Source organism: Galeopterus variegatus, unplaced genomic scaffold, assembly GCF_000696425.1.
Source record: "Galeopterus variegatus unplaced genomic scaffold, G_variegatus-3.0.2 Scaffold20, whole genome shotgun sequence".
NCBI lineage: Eukaryota > Metazoa > Chordata > Mammalia > Dermoptera > Cynocephalidae > Galeopterus > Galeopterus variegatus.
In genome coordinates this window covers 1352501-1368186 of record NW_007726131.1, presented here as the reverse complement: position 1 = coordinate 1368186, position 15686 = coordinate 1352501, and the positions used below count along the sequence as shown (strand labels likewise).

The 15686-nt window shown below is 33.2% G+C and overlaps 1 protein-coding gene across 3 annotated transcripts in view; it reads left to right on the top strand.

Annotated features, from left to right (window-relative positions):
• Positions 1-15686, top strand: part of KMT2E (lysine (K)-specific methyltransferase 2E) — a 96511-nt gene that overhangs the window by 65116 nt on the left and 15709 nt on the right. For all 3 annotated transcript variants that reach the window (XM_008568010.1, XM_008567994.1, XM_008568003.1), the window contains 7 exons: positions 1043-1081; positions 3451-3681; positions 3797-3927; positions 5015-5132; positions 6466-6575; positions 9883-10147; positions 11090-11188. In XM_008568010.1, coding sequence (XP_008566232.1) covers positions 1043-1081; positions 3451-3681; positions 3797-3927; positions 5015-5132; positions 6466-6575; positions 9883-10147; positions 11090-11188 — 993 coding nt within the window. The remainder of the gene's footprint in view (positions 1-1042; positions 1082-3450; positions 3682-3796; positions 3928-5014; positions 5133-6465; positions 6576-9882; positions 10148-11089; positions 11189-15686) is intronic.

Genomic DNA, 15686 nt, shown 5'->3' with positions numbered 1-15686 from the left:
TCTGCTCAGAAATACTCTATAAATTCTTAATTCACAGTGGAGAACATAGGATATTTAAGACAGAATCATAAAATGTGACTTTTAAAATAAGTATTCCATGATCTAATTTGATATTTTTTAGCCAATCTTATACTACTTTTCAGTAGGTAAAAGTGGTGATATTATTAGTTTTTTCTTGAATTTGACTTAATTTCTTCTATTTTATGCCTTCTTTCATAGTTTTTTGTACTACCAGTATTGTATTCCTTTCATTTGTTTATCTGAATACATGCATTCTCCATAGTTCATCTTGTTTTCTCCCCATGTAAAAGTTCTTTGCCTCCTTTGTTTTTTTGTTGTTGTTTTTAAATCTTGCTCTCTTGTAACATAACATCTACACACAAATTTGGCACTTAAATATATTTGGATCTATATTGCTAGCTCTAGGTTTATGTTTGCTAGTCTCTCTAAATAGAGGTTACACTTTTGTGGGGGGATGAGAGGGATAGGAATTAAATCCTAAATACCATTTTCAAGATCTGGCAGATTAGTGGGTTCTCAGAAAATATTTATTGAATAAATAGAACTCTGTTTATCACAGTGTTTATTACTTAAGCCCCATTGAGGGCTCAAATATTACATACTAGTTGCTTAGAGAATTAAAGTAATAATATAATTTTGCTCCCCCCAAACATGTCTCATCACTTCAATAAAATTATTAAAATATTTCTAACACCTTCCTAATTTTTACCATAAATCTTTTTCCATGGCTGGAATATTGAACACACAGAATATTTGGAAATTTCTGTCTTGGCATCACTATTATATACATATTTTCATATTCTGTATAGTCTGCATTCTATTCTTAATAGTAGGATAGTATTCTAGTTAGATAACCCTTATTTACTTAAACATACATTCTCCTAGTTCAAACTTTCTTGGTACCAAATTTTTTGTTATATTGTGACACTGTAGTAAAAAGCTTCAATGAACCAATTGATTTTTAAATATTAACTATATCTATTTTTTTAAAAACTAACTCAGAATTTCTTGTTTATTTTAGGCCTTCCGTGAAGGATCTAGGAAGTCATCAAGAGTTAAGGTAAATACATTAAATTTAAAGTGTTAAACTGACATCAACTGTCAGTTATTCCAGAGCTTACTAAGTGATTGCTTGTCTGTATCTTTATGTTCTCTTTATTGTGTGCCATTTCATTGCTTATTATCTTTACCAAAAGTGGGACCTTAGAGCTCTAATTGGGTTAATATACAACTTTTGTAGTTTTACACTGTTAAGACATTAAGCAAAAGGGAGATATATATAAGCAACTTCTGATATTAAAGTTTGGGATAATTTGAACTTCATTTATCACTGCATTTTATGTGTCCATTACCACTTTGTAGTAGTATGGTGTACACATAAATACAGAATCACATTTGAAACTTGAAAATTTGCTCTTTTGCATAGTTGGGATTGTACAGAGTTAAGTTAGTTGTCATACTATAAAATCACTGTAAACCCACGATGTAAATACAAACTAGTTATGTGTACCTTGAATTAATTAGAATATATCCTCAATATTTTAGATGCTAAATTTCTGAGAAATACAAGAGCCCCCACTTCTGCCTCCTCCCTAAAACACAGGTTTCTGTTGGGTCACAGATGTCAACTATACAGTGTTGTTAAAGCTTTCTGGGTTAGGTAGTAAAAAATAATGAATTTCTTAAAATGCCCAATATAAATAGGAGTAGGAGTGTGTTACAGTATATCTGTTGTCCATGTAGTATAAAATGTAATAATTATTCATTATTCTACATTTCTAGAAAATGAACCATTAAACAGCAGTCCAGGGATTACTTTTGAATAGTTTTGCAATTCTTTCTCAAGCATGTAAATACATGGTGTCACTCAACATACTGCAAGTCCAAAGTCCCATAAAATATTCTTTATATGTTAAAGTTGTAGATTTTATACTTACTGTGTTAACTTGGATTTATGGAATTTGCTCTGACACAGAGTAAGGAGGTCTGAAAGTTTTTCAATTAAGCTGTTGGAACTATTGATACTCTAGCAGTCCTCCTATCTTCCCAGTATATCTCATCACCTTAATACCAGGCTTAATGAGGAAGGAGCATATGTTACTTAACTGAAGTATTTCTTTTACTACATAAGTAAGTGACTAGGGACATAAAAATTTTTTTAAATTCTTCATTCATCTTAAAAAATATTTCTTCCTTAACTTAAAGGTATCTCTTTAAAATCATTACAAGTCCAGTGTGAATCTGTAGTACTTTCTTTTAAGGTTCAAAAGATATAGAAGAGCTGTATTAAAGACATACCAAATCAGTAGAGGAGTTCCTTGAGGGACCAAAAAAGAAATAAAGATTTGAAAACTGAATAGATTCCATTGATAAAGCAGAGGAAAGCCTTAATACAAAGTAGTATCTCATATTTGTATAAAAATATTTTATCAGATGGTCATTATAACATAGAATTTGTATATACATAAAATACCAATTGGCAAAATAAGCCTACCCCTATCAAATAGTTGAGCAACTTAGTATACTTTACACTTCATTATAGAAAACAATGATTTTTTTTGTAACAAAGATTGGCCACTCATATGGAAGATGGACCGATGGTAACATGTTACTATGCATGTATACATATCTAATAGGATATATAAGGATCTTTATGAAATCTGTATGTGATATTAAAATTTCACAGTTATGTTGTAATATGATAGAAATCATTTGTGTTTTCTCATCAAGATGTTCAATTAATTATGAACAGCATTTACAACTAAATTTATCATGTGGACAAGTGATTACACATCTTTGAATTGCACTAAATGAAGATATCAAAGTATAGTTTTGTTAAAAAAACATGTTAAAATTATAATGTATCAGAAAATAAATTTACTTAATATGCAGCATGTGTGGTTCTCATAATAATTGCAAATGTGTTCTAGTTAAATTGTGAGTACATAACAGATTTTGATTTGCTGCTATAAGCTACATATTGGCAATCTCTAAAATCTGAAATTTCATGTGCTCGTTTTTTTCACCATCACCTGACATTGATCAAAAGTTTTGAGTAATTGCAAGTTTATTTGCGATCCTCTGTTTGCTTACCCATAGTGACAGTGAAGCTTGAATTTCTGCTCTTCCAACTTAACACAGCTTGCTTCAGTTTTCCAACTCATATTTGTCTAGTATGCAGTATAAAACTCAACTAGGCTGCTAATTTATGGTCTTCTTTTTACTACAACCAATTTAGAAAGCCAAACATTATTCCTAGTTTATATTATCTGATGGCTGGCTGGTGAGGCTCCGAACCCTTGACCTTGGTGTTATAACACTGTGCTCTAACCAACTGAGCTAAACAGCCAACCCTGCCATTAATTTTTTATGCATTTGCATATAAGTATTTAAGACCAGATATTAATGCTTAGTTTGCTGTAATTTTAGGGTTCAGCTCCAGAGATTGATCCTTCATCTGATGGCTCAAATTTTGGATGGGAGACAAAAATCAAAGCATGGATGGATCGATATGAAGAGGCAAATAATAACCAGTACAGTGAGGGTGTTCAGAGGGAGGCACAAAGAATAGCTCTGAGATTAGGCAATGGAAACGACAAAAGAGAGATGAGTAAATCAGATTTGAATACCAACAACTTGCTTTTCAAACCTCCTGTAGAGGTAAATATATCATTTGTCAAAAAATTATAAAACAAAACCCTTTTTATAGTATGTATCTTTAGTTAGACTGAAAGCAAACAGGTTTAATTAATCTCAACATTTACTCTGATTTTAGAGCCATATACAAAAGAATAAGAAAATTCTGAAATCTGCAAAAGATTTGCCTCCTGATGCACTTATCATTGAATACAGAGGGAAGTTTATGCTGAGAGAACAGTTTGAAGCAAATGGATATTTCTTTAAAAGGTACATTCATTTACTTTCCCATGTTCATTTTCTGTAGTTAAATATTGAATTTTTGGCTATTTTACCTGGATCCTGTGATTATATGTATTTTGATTTCCTTTGTGATCATTTCAGTATTTAAAACTGTAGTGTTATTGAACAGTGACTAATGATAACTTTTGAACTATGATAAACAACATAAAATGCAAAGATATATTCTTCAGTCTCTTCCCCATCTCTGTTTTGCCCAAAGTCCTGAAACAATCTGCTTCAAAGATAAACCAACACCAATAAATATAGGATACCAGTCAGGAACTCTTTATTTCCTGAGATTACAAGGAATCCTTTCTATCCAGGACCTGTGCTAATTCCTCATAACATAATTCCTAGAATCAAAAAAGACCATGGTGACCATAGGCAAAACCTCTTCCTCTTTATGAGGCAGTGTTAGATTTGATCGTACATTATTGCCACCACATTCATCTCCCACTGTGTTGGTATTAGAATGGTTTTAGAGGCCTCTTTTGTGGAGAACTGATATGACTCTCTGATAGCCATTGCTTTCCTGAGGTCTGGAACCATGTTCCTATCTCTAGGGTGGTAACATTCCCAGTCTATGTTCTACCATTATTAAAAACATTTCTTGTTTATAACTTGAGTTTTTACTTCAGATATAAAAGATACACAAGAATCCTTCCGTTATATAGCAGATTTGACCTGCAACAGGAATATAATACACACACTTTTAAATGCACCAGGAAATATGGATTTTAAAGGCATCGGTTTATGGATGCCTTTCTGTAAAGGCAATAGTTATTCTCATTTTATCTTTCTTTGTAAATATGAATTTTTACCTTCAATTAATTGCTTTTGATTTAGGTAAGGTTAAAAGGGCTGGTAGAAATCTCATTAACAAGAGTGAGTTCTGTAGTCAGAATACCTATAGTCAAATCTTGGCTTCACTACTTACTATGAGTCTTAGAAGTTTCTTAAATTCTGTGTTCTTAGATTTCTTCATCAGTTTGCCTCTGAAGAGGCAGATTGTTATACTGAACAGGAGATTGTTATACTAAACTGTTGATAGCTCATAATGTTTCTTTCTGTGTAGACCATACCCTTTTGTTTTATTCTACTCTAAATTTCACGGGCTAGAAATGTGTGTTGATGCAAGGACTTTTGGGAATGAGGCTCGATTCATCAGGCGTTCTTGTACACCCAATGCAGAGGTAAGCTTATAGGAATCTTTTTGGGAGGAGGGGCCTATGGGTGTGTGGAATCTGAGTATTAAGCACAAAAGTCTGGTAATCTAAAACACTTTTCAACTGTTGGTACATTTTATACTGCCAAGCATATTTCTAATGTGTAAATTTAGGTGATGTTGGCTGTGAGGTCTTAAAAATTACTTTGCAGGGCCGGCCCTGTGGCTCACTCGGGAGAGTGCAGCGCTGGTAGCACCGAGGCCGCAGGTTCGGATCTTACATAGGGATGGCCGGTGTGCTCACTGGCTGAGCGTGGTGCGGACCGCACCGTGCTGAGGGTCACAATCCCCTTACCAGTCCAAAAAAAAAATTACTTTGCACATTGAAGAAATTGTAATGTTCCTTGTAAGAGGAAATATTGGACTTACTTTTGTTTATCCTGGAAGCTCTGTTTGTGGGTCAAATATATGCTATGGTTTGATATGTTAGATGACAAAGCTAAAAACTGAAGTGATGGGCCGGCCTGTGGCTCACTCGGTAGAGTGCGGTGCTGATAACACCAAGGCCACGGGTTCGGATCCCATATAGGGATGGCCGGTTCGCTCACTGGCTGAGCGTGGTGCTGACAACACCAAGTCGAGGGTTAAGATCCCCTTACCGGTCATCTTTTTAAAAAAATAAATAAAATAAAATAAAATAAAATAAAAACTGAAGTGATTTTATATGTGCTATGATAAATTTTTTTGTAAAGTTATATTTTAGTATGGAAGATAAAATAATGTTGGTTTTATTATTTACATGCCAAAATAAACACTTATAATTTTATAATGTTGCAGCTAAGATTGTGGGTTTTGGAGCTGGACTTAGTAGATTCATGTTTTCTCTGTGACTTAGTAGTTTTGTAACCTCATCTATGCCTCAGTTTTATCTGTAAAGAGGTGGTATGAGGACAAAAAGAGTTAATACATATAAAGTACCTTGAACAGTATCTGTCTTAGAAAAGTGCAGTGGTAACTCTCTGTACCATTACCACATTTCATTAAATCTAAGATGCCATCATTTATATAAGATTCCCAATTTCAGAGATGCTACAAGGTAAAAAAAAAAAAAAAAAAAAACAATATTTTTTTTGGATGCCACCTGGTAGGCTCAGGGTGTGAGTTGGCAGTGAGTAGCCATGTATGTTTGAAAAGGCTTCCCAGCTGATAACATTTATTTGTAGTTATAAATCTTGTAATCATGTTTTCTAAGTTGTTTGCGAAGTACTTTGAAAAGAATAGTTTTTAAAACTATTGTAGGATAATGCTTCTAAAGGAGAAAGTAATTTATAGAAATGTAAAATTATTCTTTTAACTAACAGGTGAGGCATGAAATTGAAGATGGAACTATACATCTTTACATTTATTCTATACAAAGTATTTCAAAAGGAACTGAAATTACTATCGCCTTTGATTTTGACTATGGGAATTGGTAAGTTCAAATCTGTAAATATATAATCTGTTGTTTTAAAATTACTTCTTAATGTCCTAATAATAATTTACATATTGTCATTACTGTTGTAGCTTTTTATTTTTATTTATCACGAAGCATTTAAAAGTACATGAAAACAAGCATTTTGGTATCAGCTACCATTACATCATTGTTGCTTAGTTCTTTTCTAGGCTTTCCCCAATTATTATTGTAATGTAAATGTTCATAATAATTATAATTAGTAATCCTAATTCAGCCATACAACACTGACCTTGTTTATGTTAGAATTTTTTTCTTCTTATATTTCAGTGGATACAATTTTAGTCATACAATTTATTTTGTTAATCAGCATGGATGAATAGTTTCTCTTTTGCCACTCAAAAGAAACTCTAAGAACTATTGTTCTGAAATTCTAGGAAAGAACAAATGTTAATTCTGAGTACAAAAACATATATTTAAATTTAATTTAATATAAAAAAATAAATAATACAAACACCCATCCATGTACTTCCCTAATTAAGAAATAAAATATTATCCATTTAAACCCTTCATGTGTAGCAGCCAGATTGTTCTCCTTTCTTTTTTACTAACTGCTGTCTCTGATTTGATATATTTCATTAACATTTTCCTGTGTCTTTATGTGTCAGCAGAAGTATTTAGAATTTTGTATATTTTTAAACTTTATTTAAATCATAACCTGCTATACTCTTCTGCATTTATCTTTTCTCATTCATTTCATGAGATTAAGCTACATTGTTATGTGTAGCTGTATTTCATTTATTTTCACTGCTGATGCCATTTATCTATCCATTCCACTATTGATGGACCTTTATATTTAAAAAAAAAAAATGCTCCTATAGCTTTTTAAATATGTCTGCATGTGTGCATGCTCTCCGTGAGAGGGACCTGGGAGTTGAATTGCTGGGTTGTAGAAAGTGCACAGCCTCATTTTTACCAGACATGGGTGAATTACTCTCTAGAGAAGCTTGTACCCGTTTACATTCCTAAGCAATTTAGTTCCTTGCTCTACTTCTTTACTGTAAGACATTAAAAAAAATTGATGCGAGTCTATGTGAAATGGTGTCTTTTTATATTTTATTTCTCATTTTCCTTGATTATTTATGAGCTCAAGGATCTTTTTATAAATTGTCATTTGGATTTCCTCTCTTGCAAATTGCCTCATCATATAATCTGTACATTTTTCTGCTGGGTAGTCCTTTTCTTTCTTTTCTTCTTTTTTGAGTTTTTATATATTTTGTAGTGTTTTAGGTTATAAGCATTTCAATTCGTTTTTCCTATTCCATATTTTATTTTATAAAACTTTATGTTATAGCCTTTTTAAATGCAGAAGTTTTTTATAATGTCCATTATGTTGTCAGTGAAATTCCTCTTCCTTCAGTATGCATCTCTACTGATTATTGAAGTCAGATTTATCATGGTAACTTAAGCTTTTACTTTTTAGCCCTTTTCCCCCCAGAATATGGGAAATTTACCATCATGGCTCTTTCCTCATTGCTTTGGGAGACTATCATAGAGGTTGAGAATATAAGCTTTTTATAATCTGAGTCCAAATCCTAGTTTGGTCACTCGCTACCTAAGTAAATTGGACGAATGTCTTCATCTCCTTGTGTCTCATTACCTCAAGTATAAATATGAGAATGATAATACTACTCAACCTCATAAGAATGTTTTGAAGATCACTGAGTTAACACATTTAAAATGTTTTAAACAGTTCCTGACAAAGTGCTTAATAAACATTAGCTGTTGCCATTATTATTTTTTTGCAGTTCTATTATACTAAAGTCAAAGAAAATGTCTAGAGTTGCAAGCTAGTGTCTGTTAATACCTGATTTGAGGAGGTGGGAGATTGGACCATAAATGTTTGAGTTCTACCCCTGATTCACAGAATTTGGCAGTTTGACTTGTACCTTTCTAGCATTGTCAAAACTGAATGATTTAGGAGTATTAGAAACTTAGAAAAGTAAATTGTTTTTATTATGACCAAACATTAAACTACTTAAAATGTGCAAAGTGGGGGCCGGCCCATGGCTCACTCAGGAGAGGGTGGTGCTGATAACACCAACGCCAAGGGTTCAGATCCTATACAGGGATGGCTGGTTCGCTGACTGGCTGAGTGTGGTGCTGACAACACCAAGCCAAGGGTTAAGATCCCCTCAACGGACATCTTTTTTTTTTTTAATGTGCAAAATGAGAGACTTGTATTATTGCTTAATTCAGGTTTGGGCATTTAGACTGTATCCTAGAGATGAGCTAAATCTTAGCAGTGGTGGTAGATATAAAGATGGCAGAGAGTTAAGAAATACTGAAATGAAAAGGGTATGGGCTTTAGAATCATACATTCATAGAGTTATTTAAAAGTATCTAGGGCCGGCCCGGTGGCGCACTGCTACAGTGCGCCGCTTGGGAGCGACGGCGCTCCCGCCAAGGGTTTGGATACCATATACAGACCAGTTCCCGCTCACTGGCTGAGCGAGGTGCGGGCGCAACACTGAGGGTTGCTATCCCGTTGCCGGTCCCGGTCCGGTACGGGCGCGACACTGAGGGTTGCGATCCGTTGCCGGACATGAAAAAAAAAAAGACAAAATAAATAAATAAATAAAGTATCTAAATGCCATCCCTAACACGTATTGACTCTGTGACTCTGGACAAGATACTGATTCTTAGTGAGCTTTAATCTGTAAAATGGGAGTAATAATTATTATTACTTTGAAGATGAGAGATAGTGCCATTATTTTTCAAGCTTCCATTTAAAAGAGGGAACACTTAAGAGGAGCAAAAGAAAACATTAAATTTTTTCAGGGTAACTTTTTAAAGAAACTTGGTTATTGAAATCATTCCTTAAAGTACAAGAAAACTACTTAAGGCTTGGTATTTGTTATAGCTAGCATTTTTTAATTTAGGTCAAATTTCAAGTCAGTTTTTATAACACTCTAGGATCACTAAAATAATTAATGGTTTTTGCCTTAATCTCACTTTTTGTGTAAGCTGCAGTATCATTTTACTTTAAAAAGTTTTAATTACTGGTTTTTTTTTTTTCTGCAACATGTTACTAGTTATCTTTATGATTGAAGCTCCAATCTCTGGCAGAAAGTCAGCTTCTAATTATTACATTGTTTTTATGAGAAAATAAGATTTCTTTTGTGATAGTTACCACAAATGCAAATTAATGAAAAGAAGAACTGCTTACAATTAGTGATTGCATACAGTTTTGTGGAGTTGCAGCTTAAAATGGATAAATTTTCCAGTTTGATGTCTTAAATAAATATTTAACCGGTTATCTTTCTAGTAAGTACAAGGTGGATTGCGCTTGCCTCAAAGAAAATCCAGAGTGCCCTGTTCTAAAACGTAGTTCTGAATCTACGGAAAACTTCAATAGTGGTTATGAGACCAGAAGGAAAAAAGGAAAAAAAGACAAAGATATTTCGAAAGAAAAAGATACACAAAATCAGAATATTACTTTGGATTGTGAAGGAACAACCAACAAAATGAAGAGCCCAGAAACTAAACAAAGAAAGCTTTCTCCACTGAGACTATCAGTATCAAATAATCAGGTACTGAACTCTGCTGATTCTCAATGAAGTTAAATTAAGAAAAAGGAAAATAATTTTTCACATGGTAACCTCTTCTTTGTTTTATATAGGATTGTTTAAATTGTTTTTAAGTTCATTCTATTCTTTAATATAGTTGTAAACTACAGGTTCTACTAGAATTTGTACAATATTTGTTAAATTATTAAGAAGCTTCTCAGCCAACAAATCTGTGCAGAATTTGAAAACAAGATTTTCCTAAGATTGGGCAATTTAAAAAAAATCTTCCAGGTGGCACTTTCCTTATCTTCATAATAAATGTTCTTATATAAAGTCTTAAGCCTTAAAATTTCCTTTCCTTAAGTATCTGGATGCAGTAATCATATCAATTCTCTAAGTGTGCCACAACCAATAGCAAATAAAATTGAGAGAAAATTCACTGAGAACACATAAGGTAATTTTGGGGATAGAGTTTGTCCAATACTTCTGCCCCACCAAGAAATATTTTGTTATATGCCCTCTTAAATAAAACTTAGGAGTGATCATTAAAATGTGAAAATTGGGTATGGTTTTGTTCATCTTCAGGGCCCTTATCTTCTAGGGATAATTTCCCTTGCATCTTAAACTGAACGAATATTTATTGAGCACTTGGTATTTGTAGGTTTTGTGAAATAACATATATGTTTATGTTTTCGGAAGAATATAAACATAAGGCCATGCTACCATATTTGAACTTGTAGGCTGTTTTATTGATAAGAACTTTATTGACTGCAACTTTAAAAGGCAAAATCATTTGCTTTCATCATTTTTAAGTTTGTTGAATTACCAGTTTAAATTTCTTAAATGGATTTATGTAGGCTTGTAATTTGTATATGCTTAATTAGTTGTGAAAGACATTGAAACAGTTTTATGTCCCTAGTTTATAGATAAAGTAGTTTCTATAAAGAAGTCATTTCCATCTTTCAGGAACCAGATTTTATTGATGATATAGAAGAAAAAACTCCTATAAGCAATGAAGTAGAAATGGAATCAGAGGAGCAGATTGCAGAAAGGAAAAGGAAGATGGTAAGTTGGGAAGCCAGTAGCTGCTTTATGCTGTTGCTTGGGCTTAGTGACAGCTGTTCTTTCTGTGGTAACTTTTGTTGCCTTCACTTGGGCTTTTACACTTTTCTTTGTTTGAAATTAGCAAATTTGGCGCACATAATGTGCCATTATTTTTGTGTGACTTTGTCATTACATTTAAATAAATTCGACTAATCTTTTGTATTTTTACTGGGTGTCCATTATACATTTAAGAATGTATATATTTAAATATTTTATGGACATTTTTGAAACTGAGAACTATTAATAAATTTTTATGCCACAATTACTGTTCAGAATGTCTTTCATTAGCTAAATGCATCCTTTCTCTTCATGATTTGATACAGAACAAAAATGGAGCTTTAAGCTTTATAATAGTACTAAATAAATGGCTTATGCCAAAACAAAAACTAACGCACCACTGTTCAGTTGCTATTTCTGTATTCTCATACTGCTATCATAAAATATGGTTTTCATTAAAAGAAGTTTAGGATTTATATCCCATGTACTATTCATTCGCAAATATTGTGTCAGTGTAAAAACTAGGACAAGATATTTTCTCACAAATTGATGGTAATTTAGCATTCGACATAATGTTTAGGCCAGTTAAAGTATTGGTATACTTTGAGTGCCCTAATTTTTGAGAACAACTTAACAAACTGATGGCCTTATTGTAGGTTTCCCCATTCCCCTTTACTTCATATACTCCTTTGTTTCCTTTTATGCTGTACTCTGTGGAATCTCATGTGTCACATACTCAATGGTGGGATGTTTTTAAGTTTGGTCATTGTAGACCTACTTAATGTGAATCTGTTTTATCTGTTTCATAGTCTCAGGATTTCAGAAACATTGGTCTGTTGGGACAGGGGTAGTGTTAGAAGAAAAACAAATACAGAAGAAAATATTGAAAAGGTTGGTTATAAAGGAGTTATCTTAGGGCTGGCTGGTTAGCTCAGATGGTTAGAGTGCAGTGTTATAACACCAAGGTGAAGGGTTTGGATCCCCGTACTGGCCAGTCACCAAGAAAAATTTTTTTAATTTTAAAAAAGGAATATCTTGAACCTTTTTCAAGATTCAGTTATATCTAAATTATCTGCATCATCCCAAATTACCTATGACCCTTTCTTAACTATTGATTTTCAGTTTTGTCCTGTTCATTCCACATTGTCACAGCCTTTTATTTGTACTAATTGTGCAGTAACTTTCAGGAAACCAATTTAGAGTATCACTGGTTTCTGTATGGGACATGCATCTTTACAACTGTCTTTAAGGGCTATAGCAACTATTTTTGGGGAAAAAAAAAGAAATTAAAAGAGAATTCTATTTCAAAGTTTTTATGACAATGGAACTACTTTTAAAATATATCCTTTTATAAGTAAAATCCTTTAACAATGCTGAGAGTTAGTGGAACTTAGAACATTCTCATTTCCTGATCCCAGAAGAAACTTAAATACCCTTTTGTTAAATTTGGTGGGATTTAGAAAAGAAAAAATGTACATATATGGATTCCAAGTAAGCCTATGTAGAATCCATTTTTGGTCCTGATTTTGCTTATTAGTATGCTATGTTAACATACTTCAAAGTATTTATATCCATTTTAGCATATTCATTCTGCCACTAAAAGCAGAGTGGCTATAAAGCAGAGTATTTTCATGGGAATAAAATAGAGAAGAAAACTTGAAAAGTGTGTATGTTTATAATTTGGTATTTTGAAAGGATATGAAATAAAAATTTAAAAATCTTTCTTTGGCTCCTTGACCCATAGCCCTCAGAGTTATTGCACCTTATTATTTCTAATTGGTACATTTGCTTTGTTGAGTTATAGAATTTTTGGATATAGTCAAATAAGCAGAATGCAAAAGCACACATCCTAGGATTCCAAAGCAAATTAGTATGGCTTTTTTCTTCCAAAGCGTTAGTATTTTGTTTTGAAATTTTAAATATGAACGAGCCTTTATTTTTGTAGATTTTGTCTTTTATATTGGTTAGATTAACATCAGTAGTTAAGGTCAAATCAAAATGTGGCAAGTAAAAAAAGCAGGGCAAATAAACCAGACAAAATGAAGATGGTAGGCATAACTCCTGAAAAACTTGTGTCAAACTGATTTAGATTTTATCCTGTGACAAAACAGACTTCTAAACCAAAATGGGTATAATAGGAGACACTAGCTATCATGTACATTTATCAGGTTGGAATAAGAGTCAGTAATACCCTCCTCCCAGTAAAATTCCATGTAATCTCCAAATTCAAATGAACTTCAGCCTATCCTTCTGTAGTATAACTTGAACAATATGAAATTGATGAGTTTTTACCTATGTGACAATTTCATACCCCACCTAATATTTTACATCTTGCTTAATTTCCAAAAATTGCAGCAGTGGATTTATGTGTTTTGATTGTTGGCTTCATTCTTTTTGATGAGAATAAAAGACAAGACAGTGTCTCTGCCTTCAGGGGTATTTACAAAAATAATCACAATTCGGCAAGAAGTGGTAAAGGAGAAATAAATATGATAAATAACTTATAGCTGGGGGGGGGGGATCAAAGACCATTTCATGAACTCTAGGTAGTATTTATATTTATGATGGACCTTTTGACTAAGATTCAAACAAGTACACATTAGCTTGTAGCTAAATTGTATGGAGTTGACTATAATTATTTCTTCTGGGGAAATAGGCTGATGAGAGTTATAAATGTGATAAATTCTATTTGGCTGGGTTTATAGGCTGTTTTGAGGGCAGGAAAGGGATATAGGGAGATAAGATTGATTATAGATAACACAAAATGTTCAGTGATGATTTCATGAAAGAATATTTATTCAAATTATTATGTGGCCAGGATGGAAATTCATTCCCAGTTCTATTTCTCCACCCCACCCCCTACGGCATTTTGGATTTTTCTTTTATTAACATTTTTTTTAAAATAGCCATTATATTTTATCTTTTTCTTGCCTTGAGAAATTGTTACCTGCTTACAAAAGCAAACCTGTGGCTAAATTGTATGGAACTGAATGGCTGATTATTGTACATTTCCTCCTTAGCTAGTAAGAGATACTTCTTTGGCAGTGAGAGAGAATTGGTTGGAAGAATCTTGCCATGAGCCCAGTTAAGCTATGGCACTGGCACTGGAAATACAGTAGACTGTTCATACTCACCTGATTCCAAAACCCGGATACTGAGTGCGCTCCTCCTGCTACATGTTAGCTGAGGTGGGGTTAGGTGGCTGTAGTCTTGTCAGATAAAGAGAGCGTGTGGAAGGGGATTAGATATTGGGAAGTGTACTTTAGTTTAGCAAGTGATCATTTTAAAAATAAACTTTTGAAAGATTTAAATAAAAAGAGGTTTGCTCCCCTCCCATTTATAATGGCATGAAGAGAGCCTCCTTTATAGTAGTATCTTTAAATATATTTCCAAAATAATTTTCCATAACCTTCTACTTAATGTTCCTTGGGAAAACAGTCTTTGGTAATATTTGATGGACTGTAATAGATTGCTTAAACTGGAGTCCATGGAAGATGGTTCAGGGTGGCTTTTACATTTATAAGGATAGAAATTTGAGAACAAAAGGATAGTCATCTAAGTATGAGCTTCCTGTATTTTTCAAGTAGCTACGATAGTCTAGAATTAATTGTATATCACTCCGTGAGGGCAAGAATTTCTAATTATATTCATTGTCATAGCCCCAGCTCCCAGATAAAAATGCCTGGCTTTTATAAAAGTAGTTGCTCAGTAAATGAGCTAACTAAATGTTTAAGGCAGCCACTTGAGGTATATGTGTGATGAGTGAATTAAATGAAAACTCCTTCTCCTCCAGGTAATGCCCTGGAGTCCTTGCCCAGGATTGTGCAGGATTCCCCAGTTTTCTTACCCCTTGTCTTCTGCACCAAAAACTACTCCACAGAAGTATAAATTGAAATGTTTCTGAAAAAGAGAGCTCTATGGCCAATTTTTAGTAAATGCTATACCACATTCCTACCTTTGAGATTCCCAGTGTACATGATGTACTTAAAAACTCTTAAGTAATTGTTTGTCAGCATTTCCTGGACTTGTACACCCTTGGGACTTGTTTTTGATGGGTGACACCCTTGACATCCCACAGATTTTTATTCCATATAACAGACACACTCTAGGAAAACACTTTTATAGAGTCCACGTTGTTACTAATGCCTCTACAAAATGACCTGATTTGGAAAATCACTTTAGAAGATGCAAAGTTTAATAACAGTAAAATGTAATTAGGGATGGTAAATTTGTTGCCAGAAAAGTCATCTGATGACAGAAACATGATATATGAAGTTATATCACTTCAAGTTAAATTTGTCTTCCAACCCACTGTTTTCTTCTTATAGCATGAATAAGATGATGTTGATTAATAATTTTTTTGCAAGGTCCTGTTTTCTTTCATTATAGACATTAGGAATTATATTTCTAAAAATGAGTACTTAATGACATTGTGGTATTGAAGAGTGAAATGGGACCAGCT